Source organism: Caretta caretta, chromosome 7, assembly GCF_965140235.1.
Source record: "Caretta caretta isolate rCarCar2 chromosome 7, rCarCar1.hap1, whole genome shotgun sequence".
Classification (NCBI taxonomy): Eukaryota; Metazoa; Chordata; order Testudines; family Cheloniidae; genus Caretta; species Caretta caretta.
The window spans coordinates 93058774-93080223 of record NC_134212.1 but is presented as its reverse complement, the minus strand read 5'-3'; the positions used below and the strand labels follow the sequence as shown (position 1 = coordinate 93080223).

Below are 21450 nucleotides of genomic sequence, written 5' to 3'. Positions count from 1 at the left end.
AGGCCCTAAACTGAACCCAATTACCCTGTACTGAGCCCAACACCAGTAAACTATTGTATGCCACAGCTAGAGAACAGGAAGGAGTGAGTAGCACTAATACTCAAGGCCTCTGTGATTGCAGGGAATTGATTAGGTTAGATATACTCAGATGATTCTAACAATCGACATGCATGCCATGCTGCAGAGTGAGGCAAAACTCCCCATGATTCCTGCCAATCTAACCTGGGGACATTCATTCCTGAAAACAGAAACGGTGATCAGTATGACACTCAGCATGTGAGAAAGACTCACCAGCCAAGCATCTGAGAAGGAACTCCATTTATGCCTCATAGCACTGGCCCATCCTGTCAAGTGTCCTATCTCATACTTCAGAGGAAGGAGGAAAAAAAATACAGAATATACCTCTGGGCCACTACGCTCAACCCCCCTGTCACAGCATGTCACCCCATCATACAATCCCACTCATAAATTTATCAAGTTCTATCTTAGAATTAGATTGCTTGCCCAATCTACTCCTATTGGGAAGTTCCTCTGATGGTTAGCAACTTTCTAATTTCTGAGCCTTAATTTGTTCATGGACAATTTATACTCATTTGTTCCTCTGTCAACATTTTCCTTTAATTTAACTAGCTCTTCTCCCTCTTTGGTGTTTACCTCCTTGATATATTTGTGCACACTCACATCCCCCACTCAGCCTTCATTTTGCTAGGCTAAAGAAACTAAGTTCTTTCAGCCTCCTCTCATAAGATAGGCCCCACATGCACTAATTGTCCTAGTAACCCTTCTCTGCACCTGTTCCAGTCTGAATATATCTTTCTTGAACATGGGTGAACAGAACTGTATGCAGTATTCCAGGTGAGGTCTTACCACTGCCTTGTACAATAGTGTTAATATTTCCCAATCTCTCCTAGAAATACCTCTCCTGATACATCTTAGGATCACATTTACCTTTTTCACAACTGCCTTTCATTGATAGCCATAGCCATCCTGGGATGAACCCACACACCCAGGTCTCTCTCCTCTTCTGTTGCCTCCAAAGGCTGAGCCCCAGCTTGTAGTAGAAATTGGTATTATAATTCCCCAAGTGCATGTCTTTGAACTTGATATTATTAAATTTCATCTAATTTCTATTACCCCAGTCCTCTAGGTCATCTGGTTCTTTCTGTATAATATTCCGATGCTCCAGGTGTTGAGAATGGAGTCTTCGCCCTGAAAACACTACTAGTTTTAAATCTTTCCCCCTTCTTCCTGAAGTACTAGTGTGGTGCCTGCAAATGTAGGGAGCAGGGAACAAGTACGTATGAACCTGTGACATCTTAATTTCAGGACCCGAAAAGCTCCCAATCAATCAGAAGCTAGACCTTGGAGCAATTCATTGACATGCTGTTGGTCAGATTAGGAGCCACAGTACCATAAAACCGGTTCCAAGCCACCTTAATAGGCTCTTCCCTGTCCAGGAAGGAATTAACTGTCCCAGTGACCAGAGGGCCTTCTGTTGCAATCTCACCAAATTCACTGCTCTCTGGTCAGTAAGTGGGAAAGATACTCCTTGATTGGGATTTCTGGTTGTCAGTCATATTCAATCTCCACTGATATCGTAAAACCCGTATAACCAAACCCATTAACTAAAATCCTTTTTCTGTGCTTAAGTTAAACTTTATTGAGTAAGAAAATAAAGGAAGGCATGTACTCAGTAATGAAATGTGTATAATTTAACTCCTTTAATCTAAAACAGATGTCAAGGGACTCCTGGCACTAACAGAGAATACTTATTACTATAGAAGTATGATATAATGAACAAGATTGGATAATTGATAAAGGGTGCTTACAATCCAGTTATGTTCTGTGATTAATAAGAGGTATTTGTGAATACAAATATTTTCTGTAATTTATAAAAAATGACACAGTCAAAGATGTTTTTAACTCCTTTGGAAATGCTTGCTGGAACAGATGTTCTTAATAACAATAACTGGGGTTAGAAATCCCTTTAGCGTATCAATCATGTAAATTAAAATACCATAAAAATTCCGTAAGTATTAATTTAAATAAATTAAAATATTAAAACAGAACACACACAATCAACTGTGGGAAAGTAGTTTTTCCCCTCCCAACAAATAAACGGTCTTTGTTCTAAACCAGTATATAAAGGAATAAATTTTGAAAAGTTAGTTGGAAGTGAGCAAGTTGCCATCTCAGTTATTTTTATATATTTAAAAAGAGAACAATGCCATCTCTTCATAATTTACAGAGGGTAGTATTCTGTATCATACTGTATGAATCTTTAACTAATAAGCTCTAATTAAGTAATTCCAATTAAGACAATTGTCTACCACCTAGTGTTATTATTATTATTATAATATTCAAACATGCAACATTGCCCTGTGGCTACTTGCAAACTATGTGGCTGAACTATCAGGTTGCAGAAGTGGTGAAAAACTAATGGAGACTAAGCTCCAGTGTCAGCTCTTCTCCCTGTCAATTTCTGATTGGCCCCATGGTTCATGAGAAAGGGAACTGATATAGCAGCTGAAGAGGCCAGCAAAGACTGGAAGAGAGAAGAAGTGGTGCCGGAGAAGTTATCAGATTCCTGCCCCACTGTAGGGATGATCCATAAGTGGGGGGCTGAAATTGAGGGACCCAGAAAGGCTTTTAAGATGGCTATCTGGCTTTTCTTCATGTTCTCTTTGAGTAAAACTGTACCCATTATTTACTCCCCTGTAAGTACACAAGACTGCATGATCCTCACAACTCCCTCTCAACAATCCAACTAGAAATGGGGGAGGGGCAGAGGAGGGAAGCCACCAGTATATCTGCCATTAGTCCTCATTTGGCCAGAACAGGCTTCGCTTTAGAAAACCTGCCCAAGGTAACTCAGGTCCTGGTCAGCATCACAGGTGTGCATGACAGGCAACCACTCTTTCCTCTACTACCTGCTGGCATCCTTTCTCACTTGCACATACTGGGCTTCCAGTTCCGATCCTCTCTAATGGTCTAGAGATGTGTTCAGCTCAGTAAAGGGTTTAGTCTGGAGCCAGATCCTGCATGCACTGAAAAGAAGCAGTCAGCAGGGAGGAGGCAACTGAGCAGCCACGAGGTATTTTTTGCAGCCAAAACAAGGTAGGTCACTAGGAAGAGGCAAGCCATGGGGAAAAGTGAGGGAGAAAAGGGAAGTTTCAGGGGAAAAATGGGGAACAATATTATTTTCAAGGGATGGTTTTTCATGTCAGCCAGCGGTGTGGGGTCTACTGAAGGATTTTATGTTCATTCTGCTGAGTTTTGGGTGACTTCTCTTTGCTTTTTCTCCCATTACTTTCTAAGATGAAAATAACCTAAAATTCACCAAAAATGCCCAAAGAACTGTTTATTAACAGACCCTAGTAGTCCCACCCTTTGATTATAAGGATAGAATAAGAATAAGGATAGAGAGGGGAAGAGAATGGATTACACTAGGTGACACCACCTGGGCTATATCATGAGTAGGGTTGCCAACTTTGGTTGGATGAATTCCTGGAGGTTTAATCACATGACATTATCTTTAGTTAAAAATTAATCTTTAATTCCTGGAGACTCCAAGACAATCCTGGAGGGTTGGGAACCTTAATCATGAGAGACAGAGGGGCACCTCTGCAAACCTGCCACAGAAGAGGGGATCTAGCTCTGCACACCTGGGAATCACTGGCTTAAAACTAAAGACTAAAGTGAGGAAACAGAGGTTCCATTTGTGGTTTTATTATAGAATTGCAGTTACTTAAGACAAGATTTTAAAAAACTGGTATATAAAGTTAAGGTTTTGAGTTCACATTTAGGCTCCTAAATAAATGGCCTGATTTCCAAAAGAGATGAGCAGCCACTAAGTTTAGTGAATACTGCTGGGTGATAAGCACTTTTGAAAAACCAGGCCACACTGAATCCTAACTGTTAAAAATCCTACCCATTAGAAAAAAAAAAAAAATCTTGGCCTTAATCTGTTGCAATTATCTGTCTATAGAAGGGGGATCATACTGGTTACTTACTAGCAGTATTGTGAGCGGAAATACATTAAATATCTTTAAAGACCTTTAAGATTCTCCAATGAAAACACTATTCTTTCCAACTCTGTAATATTGCAGAGTCCTAAATATTAATGCAATTATATAGTGTTTTTCTCAAATAGTTTTCTGGACATAAGAACATAAGAATGGCCATATTGGGTCAGATCAAAGGTCCATCTAGCCCAATATCCTATCTTCCAACAGTGGCCAATGCCAGGTGCTTCAGAGGGAATGAACAGAACAGGTAATCATCAAGTGATGATCCATCCCCTGTCATCCATTCTCAGCTTCTGGCAAACAAAGGCTAGGGATACTGTCCCTGCCCATCCTGGCTAATAGCTATTGATGGACCTATCCTCCATGAATTTATCTAGTTATTTTCTAAACCCTGTTACAGTCTTGGTCTTTACAACATCCTCTGGCAAAGAGTTCCACAGGTTGACTGTGCATTGTGTGAAGAAATACTTCCTTTTGTTCATTTTAAACCTGCTGCCTATTAATTTCATTTCGTGACCCCTAGTTCTTGTGTTCTGAGAAGGAGTAAATAACATTTCCTTATTTACTTTCTCTACACCTGTCATGATTTTATAGACCTTTATCATACCCCTCTCTCCCCTTACTTGTCTCTTTTCCAAGCTGAAAAATCTTAGTCTTATTAATCTCTCCTCATATGGACGCTGTTCCATATCCCTAATAATTGTTGTTGCCCTTTTCTGAACCTTTTCCAATTCCAATATATATTTTTTGAGATGAGATGACCACATCTGCATGCAGTATTCAAAATGCGGGCATACCATGGATTTATACAGAGGCAATATGACATTTTCTGTCTTATTATCTATCCTTTTCTTAATGATTTCCAACATTCTGTTAGCTTTTTTGACTGCCGCAGCACACTGAGTTGATGTTTTCAGAGAACTATCCACAATGACTCCAAGATCTCTTTCTTGAGTGGTTATATTCAGGAAGGCCCATTGATCACAGTGGGACTACTCTTATGCTTAAAATTAGGCATTTGCTTAAATATTTTGCTGAATCAGAGCCTCTATGAACACTGAAAAAAGTCAGTTAAATTATTAAAGTTTATTTATCTAATTCAGATCAGTCATTTTCAATTCTTTGTCACAGATTTATAATAGAAGTAAACCAAACTTTAAGATAATATTAAATAAAGTTTACTATAAGACTTTTCATCTTATTCTTACCATCAATGCATATGAATCACAGACACTATGGAATCCATAATAAAAAGCTGCAAACTGTTTGTAGATTGATTTGTTGAGAATGAAGTCAACATAAAGCTGCACATATTCTAAAAAAAAAACAAAAAAAACATTTGATACCCTTTATATTAGATATTAATAAAATTATTTCAGACTATCATTTATTGTATTATCTTAAACAGAGTTGAAATAATTTAAAACTTTTAAAATACATTTTACTTTACATAGCATTAGCAAGTTCATTCTGAATTTTATTTTTACTACTCAGCTAAATAACAAAATCTATAGTTACAAGTGAAGTTTGGTGCATTGCAGTTGGCATATTTATATCTTTAGTGTACCTTTCCTATTCTGAGCCGTAACTGGAATTTTATCACCACCAGGCTTTAGGTTATAAGATTTTATGACTCCAAATTCTTCTTGAAAAACCTGGAGAAAGAGAGAAGATGGTATAGTACATGTAACACCTTTGGTCCATTATGGCAAATAAATCATTTATCAATAGTTTTGCATATTTCTGAGAGATTTTTAAAAATTATGCGTTATACTTTTTTGTATTTTTCTTAACAAACAAATATACTATTTAAAATGTGTTAGTTGTGTGGTAAGGCTCAGATACCACAAAGGAGAAAGATGCAGAAAAGGATTTAGGAGATTAAATATATTAGAAGAAATAAACTCTCTTTTAATTGTAGGTCCCACAAAATTGAAAATAATTTAGGTTATAAAAATTCTCATACCAGCTGATGACAGTATAATTCCCAGCTAAAGCAAAAAAGCCTTGAACTAGATTAACAAGCCTTTGTCAGGCCTAACAACCGTTTTCAGGCTGTTGCAGGCCTAAACCCAAGCTTCCTTGGCTAAACTAAATCATTCCAGATTAGAGCAAGCCTCTGCTAAGTTTAAAACTCCCATGGCATACCAAATCTTTCATAACTGGATCAGGATTCTCTTTAAGCCAGTGTTCCAGACTGGAGTATATCAAATAGTTAGTACAAGCATTTGCCAAAAACTAGCCCCCAGATTAGGTAAAGTCTTTCAAATTAGGTAGGTCTCTGCCTAAATCAGGCTTCCAGGTCAACTTGAATCCCAAATTTACTAAATCCTCCAAAGCTACAGCAAGCCTTTGTCTGGGCCAACCTTCCAGGCTAAACTGACTCTTTCAAAGCTAGGGCAAGCTTTATAGTTCTTTAACCCCAACCCCACTGAACTCCAGACAATCAGCAATCACTCTCTATGATGGACTATTCTACCTATGAATAAATCTCCTGAGATGGATCAATAATTACTATAAACTGTAGAGTCTGTGTTCCTACAGTACCTGGAAAGTTGAATAAAAGTCTTCTTCAACGTTGTCTTCATAGGATAGAAGCTCACTTAGTCCATGGGCCAACTCCTGGGGGGAAAAAATTACTAAATTAGCTACAATTCCACCTTGTCCTTTTAAAGTACAACAATTTACTACTGAGAAACACCATGGGCAAAATTGCACATTAAAGCATACTATACATAAAGCAACCTGTTACTCCACATGTGCAGAAATTATTTTTCAACTACTAATAACTATATTTTGAATTTTTCCCCTCACCAGGCAAAGGAACTTATTTCCAATATGTTCATATTGAATTCATCTTTCAAACATCAGCTACAAATGGATCTAAAAAACCCTGTTAGATTTTTTTTAAACAAATGGAAAAAAGGGAGATTTATCAGTAATTGTTCCCCAGATGTTACCTTTGAAAGAAAGGTACAACTAAACAAAGAGCTCATAGAGAAGGGGCTGCTTCTGTATTTTGCCTACCACCATTATATCACACTTATTCAAGTAGATTAAATTTAGTATCCAGGTCTGTAATAAGTAAGCTGGAGTCCCAGTGCCACAGAGACTAAACTCTTATTCTACCAGGGGAGTGACTGCTTGGAATGCTTGCATCCAGAATGTATGTATTTTGCAAATTTGTAGGGCTGCTACTTGAAGTTTAGTTTCCAGCTTTATGTTGTTTAAATAATCACGACACTCTTGACACTGGGGTCAAGATCAGATGCTAATATTGGGAGAGCAGCTCTTCAATTTAAAAAAAAAAAGTACTCCTTTGACACCACTTGGTTCTGTTATTGTATGTTATCCCTCTACAGTGAGGATTCAGAGGCATTTTACTGAGGGAGAAATGTATTTCTCCCAAAATGCCCAAATAACTGTGATGAGCCTGAGTGAAAGGCTCAGTGTGTCCAGATGGTAACTAAATAGCCCATTCCATGCCCATCTTATGCTTATGTAACTTCTCTTTGTGGCATGAAGACACCATAGGCCAGATTTACAAAGGTAAATAGGTACCTAAACATGCAGCTATGTGCTTACTGGAATTTACAAAAATATCTAAGTAGGTTAGGTACCTAGCTCTCACTCAAAGTCAATGGGAGTTAGGCACTTAACTCACAGAGTGCTTTTGTAAATCCCACTAGGCGCCTATATGCATCTTTAGGCTCCTATGCACTTTGGTAAATCTACTGTCTGGCCTGCGTATGTGTATCTGGAGGAATGCTTTGCCTCCCCCTTCCTCTTCAATATGACTGCAAGAGGAGCTATGACTCTCAGTATTCAAAAATGGAACCTACTGATAGATAAAGTGGTTTCTTGGCAGGAAAAATAAGATCTGAAGATCTTGTCTTCAATTTATGATCTGATGGTTTCTTTGTTGGAGAAGCTGGACCGAAAGATCATCTCTGATTTCAAAGTCGAAGATTCTGAGACTTCTGAAGAAAGGAGTTGAGCAGGTCAGACTTCAATCCAGGTGGGAAGTTTAAGACTGAGCTCATGCTTCTTACCCCTACCCTGGAATATGGTGCCACACAAAAAAATAATACTAATGCAAGTACCCATCAGCATACAAAGTGCCTTAATGATAGGGTAGCGACATCTTCCAACTGCATGGGGCACCTTTTTTTGATTCCCAAACTCTTTTTAGGATATATCATCTTGTGCTGATGCAGATTTCAGAATATTGCTACTCAGTTGTAGAAACTAACCCCACTACAATTATTAGAAATTAATCTGGCCATTACAAAACTTTTGTGGGCTTTTTTAAACCATAGGAATGAAGACTGATAATGATATAGCAGGTGGCTATAGAGGAACTGAGGTCAATTAAATGGCCGAGGCCATCTGTAACTTCATTGAGAATGCTTAGACCCAGAACTGACTCATGTACACCGTTGAGAGTTTTACTGCATCTAGTGATACCATGGATTGCAAAATATAGCACTGGTCTCTTAGAGTGGCGTTCTGCATAGTAAATTTCTTAGAAGTGAAGTTTCATGAGTTTGTGTGTAGTTTTGCTTTTTTAACTCCCATAACTTAAATGGCAGAAGGGAAAATTTTATTCAATCTTTTACAAGCAAAAAATAAATAAATAAGATCTTCAAGAAGAGAGAAAATGGTGAGTCGTTTGGAAAGCATATAAAAAAGGGGCTTATAAAATGAAATGTTCTGCAACATTTAAATGAAATCGAAGCACCCAAGCACCCATAAATGAAACCAATTATTATTTAAATAAACTATCCTTTAAAATACTGCTTTTTACTTACTGGTATAATATGACACAGGTCATCTAATGAAACATCACTGATGCCTACAGGTGTGTTCTGATCACAGGGAACAATGGGAGGACTCAAAAGTTTCTTATAACAGCAAGGTGGGAAGCGAATATCCAAGGTGATACTGTTATACACGGCAAGTCCCATAAGCTTTACATGTCAGATGTTAAGTAGAAAATCATATTCTTATTATTCTTTTTAAATCACTTTTGGAAGAATATTTTACACTGTTAGTGAGTATTTTGTAAGTATTAAACAAAACTGAAAAGGCAAGAAAATATGTTCCTTTTTCAACATTTCCATCATTCTTTTAAGAGTCTACTGTCTAATGTAAGAATTATTAAACTAAAAAATATTAACATGATCAAATAATGCACTTCTATTCAACACTTGAATTGCTTCATACTTAAGATTCTAATACAGCATGAAACATTTTTTGAACTACTATAATATGGAAAAAAAGTTAAAATGAAACTATAGACATGGGTATCTTTAATCTAAAAAATTCTACAGAGGTCTTAACATACCAATGTTTCCATAAAAATTAAACACATTAAGATAAACTTATGCTGACAGTGTAGGTCACCAGCAGGCCTATTCAGGCATATTTGGTAGGAGTGCACAAAGATCTAGAGTTTTTGGGAACTATTAATGAGAAATCAGGTTGATTTTACACATTTTTGTACAAATCAATATGATTACTGCTGTACCTGAGAAGTTAATTATCCATCAAGAGAAGCTGCCCGTCTTTTGTGATTGTTACTGGTTACTGCCAGATTTGTTATTACATCCCATTAGTTTAACCTTCCTGTGCCAGGCAGCCAACTGGGTAAAGCATGGGATATTTTCCTTATACAAAGTTTAAATATAAGACCAGGCTATTGGTTTCCATTTACTAAATATGCCAGTTCTAATAAACAAATATATAAGCCATCCGATTTACTGCCTATTCCACCAGGCTGTTTTTCTTTTTGTATTTAGCAGATTAAATCCTGTTTACTGTATGTATTCATTCTATTTGTAATGACTATACTGTTTAATGATTTTTTTTAAAAATTCAGTTTATTTATTGCTAATCATTTTGTTGATAAGTTATGTCATTTATAATAGCAGTGTGAGTAACCTATACTAGATTATATGTCAACTGGTTTAACAGTCAGCAAGAAATTACTTTTTTCAACCAAAGATTCAATTTTACAGATGAAACTTTACGGTCTATGAACTATTATTATAAAATAGATTTTAAACTGGTTACTAATAGGAGTTCCATACTTTAAAAAAAATCTAATTCTTAATTTCCTAACTTTGAAGTGCTTGATTTTCCTGACTTTACATTATTTTAATGTAGTTTTTTGTATGTAATGTATACATACACAATATGTATTTTCCTTATTTTCCTACAAGAATCACTAGTCAGTATATTCTGTTTAGCTTTTTAAAGCAAAAAAAAAAAAATCTTTTACTGAAAAATAAAAGCATAATAAAAACTAATTCTGATATTGTATATTTATACTTAATCAGAACTTCCTAGCTTTTTGTTTTTACATTTAGTAACTGATTAAAATACTATGCAGGTAGCACCTTCAAGTGGACAGCAAAGGATACAGCTCCAACCAATCGGAATTCAGAGTAGTTATCACATTTATAACTGCTAAACCAGTGACAGTGTGAATCCTTGTGATATGTAAACATACCTGTGGAATGTAAAAATTATTTCACAACATTATTTATCTGCAATGAAAAAAATCCCCCCAAAGCATATATTTGTCTTACGCTTTCTTCATCCTTTTTTTAGCTAACAGTGTGTGTATATCAGTGAGTGCCCTCATTCTAGATACTTTCCTTCCTTTCCACAGCAGTACAGGTAGTTGTTTGGCAATCTTGAAGGATGCCAGCACATATTCACTGACACTAATGTCACAAGCTGTATTGCCATGTAAGGCATGGTTGTGGGCTGTCTCACAGAAATCACCAAACAATAGTGAAATTGACAATGTTAAAGTCAATTTGCTAAAGAATTGTATTTAAGATCCATATTTATGGGGCCAAAAATTAGAGAGTTAGAGTGAGTCAAAATTGCTGGAAAAAACAAGAGCAAAATATGTTCTAATAATGGCCTTGGGATATGTGATTTAGAAATTGAGGAGACAGAGACCCACTGGATAGCACAATACTGACTATCATGTTCACAATTCTCAAATAAGGAGCTGGCCCTCATGCAGGCAAGTCCCACATCTATACACAATTATTGTGCTTCATCTTACAGACACTGAAGGTATGTTTACACAGCAAAGAAAAACCTGTAGCTGGCCTTTGCCAGCCGACTCGGGCTTGGAGGGCTCAGGCTACGTGACCCAATAGAGAATATTAAAAAAAAGATCCAAGGTGGATGGCTAAACATTTGAAAAACTAAAAATGCCTATCCATCCCTGTTTTTAATTCATCCTGTTTTTAATCTGTTAATCTTAAAGAAGTAAATTATGAGGACTCACCATAGTCTGGGTGAAAAATCTGGCGAATAAGGAGAAGAAACCATTCTTTTGTCAAGCCACCCATATCAAGACCAGCCTCCCCTACAAATGTAACTTTCAACTTTTTTTTCAAATCTGCCCTCTTCCGTGTCAGCTATTAAAAAATTAAAATTAAATAAATCAGAGACTCCCAACATATTTAATATTACAGAACTTCTGGATAACACAAATGTGCTTATTTTATTTCTACAGCTATTATTTCAAGTGAAATATGAATCCATAAAGTTACTGAATTCTAATTCATAATTCAAGTTTATATGAAAATAACGGTCTAGACTGGGAGAGTTAGCTAATCATAATTGTTTGGCCACTCTCCCTCCTGACTCATGAGGTCTCTGTCCAGGCTTGGAAGCCATCTTGGGAGTCAAGGCACCAAATAGCTCTCATCCATGCTCTCTCTGAGTAACTGGGTCCTGGGTATGGCAGCAGTGGGTTAAAAATTTGGGTAAGAAATTGGAAGAAGAAAGCCTAAAGTATTTAATAATCTAGGAGCATGTGTAATTCTGTGGACAAGTTAATTATAGAAAGGTAAGTGAAGTGTCATTTGAGTCATTAAAATCTATGGAATCATAATTTCAATGGTATCACCTTTTTAACCGATGATGGCAATCAACTTCAAGCATTCCTTCCGTTTATAGTAATCTGCAACCTTAAAAATATTAATCCAGGTATCACGTTCTGGGCATTAACCGATAACACATTATTGTCAGTCAAGAGCCTCAACAGAACTTCATGAGGGCTGCCACGTTTGACAAGCCTGTGTTAAAGTATAATTTAAAAAAATTATTTTTAAATATTTTCTTTAATGTATAGCTACATAATTGTTCCAGACTTGTCCTGTTTGGTGCCATAGTGTTTGTTAGAGAAAGGACTTTTGAATGATACCCAACTTGACCCATTTCCGACCACACTGTATTATCAAAATGTCCACCAACTGCAGGACCTGGAGTGGGGGACCCATAAGAACATAAGAATGGCCATATTGGGTCAGACCAAAGGGCCATCCAGCCCAGTATCCTGTCTACCGACAGTGGCCAATGCCAGGTGCCCCAGAGGGAGTGAATCTAACAGGTGATGATTAAGTGATCTCTCTCCTGCCATCCATCTCCACCCTCTGACAAACAGAGGCTAGGGACACTATTTCTTACCCATCCTGGCTAATAGCCATTAATGGACTTAACCTCCATGAATTTATCCAGTTCTCTTTTCTGTTATAGTCCTAGCCTTCACAACCTCCTCAGGCAAGGAGTTCCACAGGTTGACTGTGCGCTGAGTGAAGAAGAACTTCCTTTTATTTGTTTTAAACCTGCTACCCATTAATTTCATTTGGTGGCCCCTAGTTCTTATATTATGGGAACAAATAACTTTTCCTTATTCACTTTCTCCTCACCACTCATGATTTTATATACCTTTATCATATCCCCCCTTAGTCTCCTCTTTTCCAATCTGAAAAGTCCTAGACTCTTTAATCTCTCCTCATATAGGACCTGTTCCAAACCCCTAATCATTTTAGTTGCCCTTTTCTAATGCCAGTATATCTTTTTTGAGATGAGGGGACCACATCTGTACGCAGTACTCAAGATGTGGGCGTACTACGGATTTATATAAGGGCAATAAGATATTCTGTCTTATTCTCTATCCCTTTTTTAATGATTCCTAACATCCCATTTGCTTTTTTGACTGCCGCTGCACACTGTGTGGATGTCTTCAGAGAACTATCCACGATGACTCCAAGATCTTTTTCCTGATTAGTTGTAGCTAAATTAGCCCCCATCATATTGTATGTATAGTTGGGGTTATTTTTTCCTGTGTGCATTACTTTACATTTATCCACATTAAATTTCATTTGCCATTTTGTTGCCCAATCACTTAGTTTTGTGAGATCTTTTTGAAGTTCTTCACAGTCTTAACTATCTTGAACAGTTTAGTATCATCTGCAAACTTTGCCACCTCACTGTTTACCCCTTTCTCCAGATCATATATGAATAAATTGAATAAGACTGGTCCTAGGACTGACCCTTGGGGAACACCACTAGAGGAGAAGTGAGCTCCCCTGCCATGCCACTGCAATTATGATTCTGTAGATTTTTACAAATCAAACAACCCCCACCCCTTATCTTGGTAACACTAGCTTGCCCACCACAGAATGAGATTTTACTACACTGTGCTCCTACACTATAAAACTTGAGGAGAGAAGGTCGTGAAAGAAGAAATCACACAGTATCTAAAGCATTAGAAGAAGTTGGAACTCCTACCTGGGAATATGATACAATATAATCTGATGATTATGCACAGTATTATTAATGGGTTAACTTTACATTAATATTTTTAAAATTTATTTTTAGTTAGCATGTACATACATAAAATGCACATAACTGTGTGTGTAAAGTGGGTAAATGTGCAGGAGACAACGACTGAAAATGTGGTTAATTTCCTCAGCTACCGTTACAAATGTTTTAAATAGATTCATTATAGAAATAAGTCCCATCAGACTGAATTAAAAATGTTACAGATACTTTTCAACAAACATTAATTAATTTCCATTTTCTGTACCTCATCAAGTGAATCACTAACAAGGTGCATCCTTCTCACTTTCAAGTTTAGGAATAACATATTCATGTCAGGTCTCTGCCTGCGAGAGACTTTGTCCACCAGACTTTGCTATTTGGAATAAAAAAAAAAAAATTTTACATACACAACAGTTTTGCTTAAGAAGCCAGATCAGCCCTCAGTACCTAGCACCATTTCCTCTTAACAGCTACTTCTCCCTTATATCCAACACTGTGTCCTGTGACCTGTATATGTACTCTTGTATTCCGATCTATCATTGTTCACATTAGCAGAATAAAATTGACAACTAACAATGAGTTTCAGGGCAATGTATTCCCTCATAATTATCTTCCTCATTAATCTGGCCTGCCTGTCACTCATGGGAGTGGTGAAGAAAGATTCATATATTGCAGAAGACTAAAGAACAGCACATTATACTGTAGAAACACATTTATGAAGCTACCGCAGCCCTAAGCAAACTAAAACAAGAACACTGTGTAAGCATTCTTCATGGCCTTTTGCAGACTAGAAGTTACAGAATGATCTAATTTTTTTTTCTTATGAGGTTAGCCCTAAATTTCAGAGATTGCAACGAATAATTTTACAGAATGTTTAACAGATTAAAATGTATAACATTATTTTTACTTGAACATCATTTATCACAAAGTTACTTACCCGTGCCATGCTTATCATCTGTTGTTCTGAGTCCCTTTGAATAATAACTTTTTTTGCTGCTATAGAAATAATGAATGGATACTGACAGAAAGAAAACCTGAATGGCAAAATAGACAGGAAGTTAAATAAGGTGTAATTTTTACTAAAGATAATAAAACAAGAATCAATCTTTGTATTACAGTTTAGTAATTTTCCCCTCCGTTAATATTTTTATAAGAGTTATTTGTAAATAACTCTTCTTCTGAAATAGCTATTGTTCTTTCTGCATTGTGTGCACAGATGTTAATTTAATCTTGTGCAAACCATTTTAGTGTTAACTAACAAGGACTTAGCATTCAAAGTATTTGTATATACTTTTTCACAATAGACCTTTAATCTTTATTGTAGCATCTACCATCATTGCACTTTCACGTGACTGAAGAAGAAAGCCAGCCACTATAGTATGCAAACAGTATCTTTGGTATTGAATACTAAATTTGAATTGTTAAGCAGAGCTAAAGAATAAAAAAAAACTTAATTTTTAAATGACTTTGATTGCAAAAAAGATGTCTCATGTCTACTATTTTCCAGTCAATTAAAGCACATAATGTAAATACTTGTATTTTATGCTATTTGCTGGGGCCTGATTGACATTTGGAGCTGCAGGTATCCAGCACTTCTGAAAAGATCAGGCCATTAGTAACATTATTTTTCAATCAATCAGTATTAAGAATGATAAACACTCAAGAATCCCAAAAGTGACAAACACCTATGGTTCTTTTGTTAGTTTTCTTTGTTAAAGTTAAGCTCTCATGAAAGTGAGGGCATAGACAGCACTAACTTGAGCAAAGAACAGAGCATGTAGATGCTGTCCAAGCTTCCTCATGTGGCTCTGCTAGTATTCAGTCATGACATGCAGTAAAGTTATTTGTCTCCTTAGCCTATTCTCTGATAACTGTGTAGAACATTGTACATATCATAAAGCTACTACAGTGAAGTATGACACTCCCTCCCAAAACAAAATTTGCCTTGGAACTTGTGCAGGAATTTGGACTTTGGGCCCCCAACATGCAAGGATAGTGTATTAGTCCACTGTACTATCTGCCAAAAAAACAGTGTCATCTTTCATATAATACCTAAAGTTTCTTTCATCCTTCACCTTTAACAACATTATATGGGCCACAAGTCAACAGTTAGTATTCTTAGTCAACAGAGACATCATTCACTAAAGAAACATTGATTCACCATGTAAACTAAAAATGAACTTACTAAATATTCTACACCACTCATTAAAAATCAATTTGAAACTAACTCTAAGACTGATGAAGTGGTCCACATGTCCTGTTACAATACAAAAATTTACAGCTACATTAACAACAGACAAAAAAAATAAGAAATGTATGTGAACTGCATCAGCACAGCATTTCTATCAAGAATTTTTATAAAACCTAACAAAAAAGATTACTTACCAATAACTTTAAGTTGAGTGTATTTCTTTTGTTCACATTTATGGGATGTGTGGCCTGGTACAGCTGAGTTTCAGGAACTTTCTGGAAAACACTCCACTGTTGCTCTGAACATTGAGACTCAAGCCTATACAAAGGATTATGGAGCCCACAACCACCAAATGAACTCCATAATCCCGCGAGAACAAAGTTGTGAAGAAGAGAGAAAGGTGGGAGCAGAGTGTGAATACGCAGAGGCAACCCTCCTAAAGAACTACATTTGCTGGTGAATAATCTTTTTTTTTTTCCAAGGTTTGCCTCTGTATATTCCTGATCATGAGGTATAAAACAGGATGATGAGAAGTGCTCTCATATCATCCTTGTTTTGAGAATTTAACGGGCACTAACTAGTACTGCACTGGCTTCATTCACAGGCAGGGACCACTAGGTCCTGTGACATAGGTGCAGGAGGCCACAAGACTTAACCACGTTAGAAAGAAACTCACTGACATTTGATAATTGTTCTTTAATGGAATAGTAGCTTAGAAAACATCCTGAAATCTCTCTTCAGGATAAAAAATGGCCAGGATTGCACCAATATAAGAAGATATCTTTTGAGTAGGTACCAGAGAAATGAAGCAATACCCATGTCACTTTCAGGAATTCTTCTAAGGTTTGTGGTATACAAATGCAAACCAGCCAGTTCTCCCAAGTACAGGTACACTGGAATACCTTAATACCAGAAGTATGGTGCAAGCACAGCCGAACAACTGGTAAATCAGAAAACAGTAATGTCTGTTGCCTGCACTTAAATATTTGTGTTGGTAAGTCTGAATGAGATATGTAAGCATCTTTTAAAAAAGTTGATAGCCTTATACAGGCTTCATAGAGAAAAGATAAGAATGATGGAAGCAAATATCAGTGTTTGTAATTTGAATTTCTTCATTAACTCTGTTAATTTTTTTAGCCTTCATATCATCATGGATCTATCCTGATTTTTTTACATGAGAAATGATCTTGAATAGACAGAACATCCCCTTTGTGCTGATCAGGCACCTTCCTTCTTTAGTTTCAAACTTTACAGAGAATTCTCCTCTGCTCTGAATAGTGTTTAGTGAGAAGAAACCCTTGTAAGCATATGGGAAGAGAGACTGGGTTGCCCCATGGAATTGGATTGTGTGGCCCAACCAAACTTTAACCACCAATGATCCATGGTAATTTCACTCCCCATTGCAAGGAAATGGACCAAATGGTCCCCAACCACCAAAGATGACTAGAAATTAATGAATGGCACAGGTTTCTCAGGCAATTTGTTAATATGTTGCTTAGTGGATGCAGAAGCCACGTGAACATCAGTAGTCAAAACTGACCTACTATTTTTTTCCACCCCCAAGCCAGGCAGATCATAACAGATATAAGCTGAAGGGAGGAGAAACAGTCAGAGTTACTGGAGCTGGTTGTGGTCGCAAGAATGGTGAAAACTACACACACAAAAAACACAGTTTGAAACTGGTATGCTTGTCCAGATTGGCTACAGTCCTCTGTTCTGAGGCCCCACTGGGGATTTAGACTATGTAATACTGCAGAAACAAGGGAAAAAACAAGGGAAAAACCCCAAAGTAAAAAAAGAATTAAAATTATACCAAGAGTGATATAGCTGGACTAAACTACACTATGGCCAAAAGCCAAACAAAACATGTCTGGCTATAGACAATAGGTCCCAATGTCTACAGCTAGCCAAGAAAAGGAAAGAACTGAGGTGGGGTGAAGGCCAAATAGCCCTACTAAAAGCTTGGTTCTGAATGTTCAGAGCCAGAAGGAGGCACTCCTGTGAACCCAAATGGCATTGTTTCCTAGGAAGTTCCTGAAGCTCAGCAGTTCTGGGACATACCTGTGAATTTGCAGCTGAAATTCTGTAGTTTTCTGAAGATATTTGTACGACAAGATTCCATGATACTAAAAGTTTGTAAAATGCTTTTATATTTCCAAATCCAAATATCAGGCATCACACTGAAGCCTGATCTAAAATACCTGTAATGGTGCGAACAAATTCTGCCCTTAAGGTTTTCTTCAGCTCCTACTAAAGTCAATACAAATAGCACATATATAAACACAAGGCCGCATTTGTTTTTAGTATCTTTAACTTACTGAGAACATTTCAGTGTACTTTGAAATAAAAAAATAAAAAGTAAAATAAAGAAAGATGTAATTAGTCTCTCTTGATTCAAGCCATCAAGATCCCTTCAGAAATCCTTAATGAGATGATATATTGTCTAATCTGATCCAAAATTTTCATTTTGTAAAAACAAGCTTTTGTGAAATCAATGAAAAAAGTTTTCATTAAAGATTTTTTTTAAATTCAAACGAAAATTTTAATAAATATTCCTCTTCTATTTCTGTAACCCAAATGTGCTGTCTCATGAGAATCTAAAGTCTTAATTTCACTGTACAAGCTGAGCAAAATGCAAAAAATAAAACAGCCTAACAGTGAAAAATAAACTGAATTTTACATTTTCTTCCACTTTAATAACCTGAAGTATTACTTAGAACATGAGACTTGTTGCCAAAAGTGACAGTTAAAGAAAGACCCTAAGCCTGCAAAGGCTTACTCACATTTATCTTTATGCACTGAAAATAGTTCTATTGACCTCAGTGAAATTGATCACAGTCTGTAAAGTTAAGCATGTGTTTAAGTCTTGGCAGGATCAGAGCCAAATTCTGGAAGGACACATATAGTATATGAATGTCTGATATGTTTTATATATAAAATGGTTAATGCCACTTGATATTAATAGGTGTCTCTCTTATTGTGTGGCAGACAAAAATAATTTGTATCATGATAAAAATAATTCATATTAAAAAATTTGTCCAGTAGAACCTCAGAGTTACTACGTACACCAGAGTTACGAACTGACCAGTCAACCAAACACCTCATTTGGAACCTGAAGTACACAATCAGGCGGCAGCAGAGACCAAAAAAAAGCATATACAGTACAGCACTGTGTTAAACGTAAACTACTAAAACATTAAAGGGAAAGTTTAAAAAAAGAGTTGACAAGGTAAGGAAACTGTTTTTGTGCTTATTTTATTTAAATTAAGATAGTTAAAAGCAGCATTTTCTTCTGCATAGTAAAGTTTCAGAGCTGTATTAAGTCAATGTTCAGCTGTAAACTTTTGAAAGAATAATCATAATGTTTTGTTCAGAGTTATGAACATTTCAGAGTTACGAACAACCTCCATTCCTGAGGTGTCTGTAATTCTGAGGTTCTACTGTAATTAGATTTCACTAGCTGCCTTTTGTACTGTCAATATTAGCAAACAATGAACTTATATTATTGTCTACAATTTTTACCTTTTATCTGATTTAAATCAAAGTGTGAAATCCTGGCCCCACTGAAGTCCATGGCAAAACTTCCAATGCCTTCAGTAGGGTCAGGATTTTACTGAAACTGTCAAAACTATCTATTTGAAAAAGACATGGTGCTGAACTTTAAAATAAATAGACAAACCTATAACGAACAACAAAAAAACAATCTATTTCTATTCATTGTTAGACAAAACCTGACTCTTGCCAGTTTCTCTTTTACCTGTGAGAGTTTCCATAACACTGCCAGTTATGATACTCTTCCATGAGATCAATATGATCCAAAGTAGAATTATAAAAATCCATATATGGAATAATAGCAGGATTAGCTAGGCTATTTGCAGCATCTACAAAGAAAACATACAGAATCACTATTAGGAACTCTCTCAAACTACTGTCCCAATGAGGCACACCAATTTTCAAGCTGTGTGAATGTCAGAGCACTTAGAAAAATCAGCTGTTATACAGCCATCTCTTTTGAACCTTACCTATAGCACTGCTATCACTCTGCTAAAATAAATATTGTCATGCTGGCACACCAATACTTAATAAGAATACTTTACAAACCATTATAATCAAAGAGAAACTAGACAAACAAGTGCTAATCTCAAGATCATTTTAAAAATATTTTTATTTTGCAGTTTGAATGTTAAAAAATAATAAGTCTAGGGACTCAAATTGCTTTTTTTGTATCTCAAACATGTCTCTGACATATGGAAATTTGACATGCAATTGATATGTATCATTTAATTTACTTTTTTGGTATTTTATGAAGAACCAACAGATTTTGTCATTGAAATTAAAGTACCAGCTAATACTTGTGATCAGTGACTTGAAACAGGGACCAAAATTCCAAGGTAATTTTTTTCTGCTTCCATTTTTTCCAAATACTTTGTAAGAATTTAAGGAAAAAAACCCAACCTTGAAATTCCAATGGAAATCTAAAAAGTATTTTACTCATCAGTAATAGAAGACTGCTTTCCTGAAAAAATATCTTAGTTTGACTGTACCTCAATATAAGGGTGAAATTTTGCCCCATAAAAGAGTAATAAAACTCCTATAGACTTCAGCGGAGCCAGGATTTCACCAAAGAGTAGAAAGAAAAGGCGTACTAGTGGCACCTTAGGGTATGTCTACACTACGGAATAAGGTCGAATTTATAGAAGTCGGTTTTTTAGAAATCGGTTTTATAAATTCGAGTGTGTGTGTCCCCACAGTAAATGCTCTAAGTGCATTAAGTGCATTAACTCGGCGGAGCGCTTCCACAGTACCGAGGCAAGCGTCGACTTCCGGAGCGTTGCACTGTGGGTAGCTATCCCACAGTTCCCGCAGTCTCCGCTGCCCATTGGAATTCTGGGTTGAGATCCCAATGCCTGATGGGGCTAAAACATTGTCGCGGGTGGTTCTGGGTACATATCGTCAGCCTCCCGTTCCCTCCCTCCCCCCGTGAAAGCAAGGGCAGACAATCATTTCGCGCCTTTTTTCCTGAGTTACCTGTGCAGACGCCATACCATGGCAAGCATGGAGCCCGCTCAGGTAACCGTCACCCTATGTCTCCTGGGTGCTGGCAGACGCGGTACGGCATTGCTACACAGTAGCAGCAACCCCTTGCCTTGTGGCAGCAGACGGTACAGTACGACTGGTAGCCGTCATCGTCATGTCTGAGGTGCTCCTGGTCGCCTCTGTGAGGTCGATCAGGAGCGCCTGGGCAGACATGGGCACAGGGACTAAATTTGGAGTGACTTGACCAGGTCATTCTCTTTAGTCCTGCAGTCAGTCCTATTGAACCGTCTTATGGTGAGCGGGCAGGCGATACGGACTGCTAGCAGTCGTGCTGTACCATCTTCTGCCGAGCAGTCATGAGATGTGGATGGCATGCAGTCCGTCTGCTGCCAGCCAAAGATGTAAAAGATAGATGGAGTGGGTCAAAACAAGAAATAGACCAGATTTGTTTTGTACTCATTTGCTTCCCCCCCCTCCCCTGTCTAGGGGACTCATTCTTCTAGATCACACTGCAGTCAAGGTGCAGCGAGGTAAATCTAGCCATGTATCAATCAG

At 37.0% G+C, this 21450-nt stretch overlaps 1 protein-coding gene across 2 annotated transcripts in view; it reads right to left on the bottom strand.

Annotated features, from left to right (window-relative positions):
• HECTD2 (HECT domain E3 ubiquitin protein ligase 2) overlaps nt 1–21450 on the bottom strand; it is an 80660-nt gene that overhangs the window by 11069 nt on the left and 48141 nt on the right. For both annotated transcript variants that reach the window (XM_048858020.2, XM_048858022.2), the window contains 9 exons: nt 19616–19739; nt 14605–14701; nt 13933–14040; nt 11341–11473; nt 10454–10542; nt 8840–8998; nt 6576–6650; nt 5596–5683; nt 5237–5343 (listed from right to left, as the gene is read on the bottom strand). In XM_048858020.2, coding sequence (XP_048713977.2) covers nt 5237–5343; nt 5596–5683; nt 6576–6650; nt 8840–8998; nt 10454–10542; nt 11341–11473; nt 13933–14040; nt 14605–14701; nt 19616–19739 — 980 coding nt within the window. The remainder of the gene's footprint in view (nt 1–5236; nt 5344–5595; nt 5684–6575; nt 6651–8839; nt 8999–10453; nt 10543–11340; nt 11474–13932; nt 14041–14604; nt 14702–19615; nt 19740–21450) is intronic.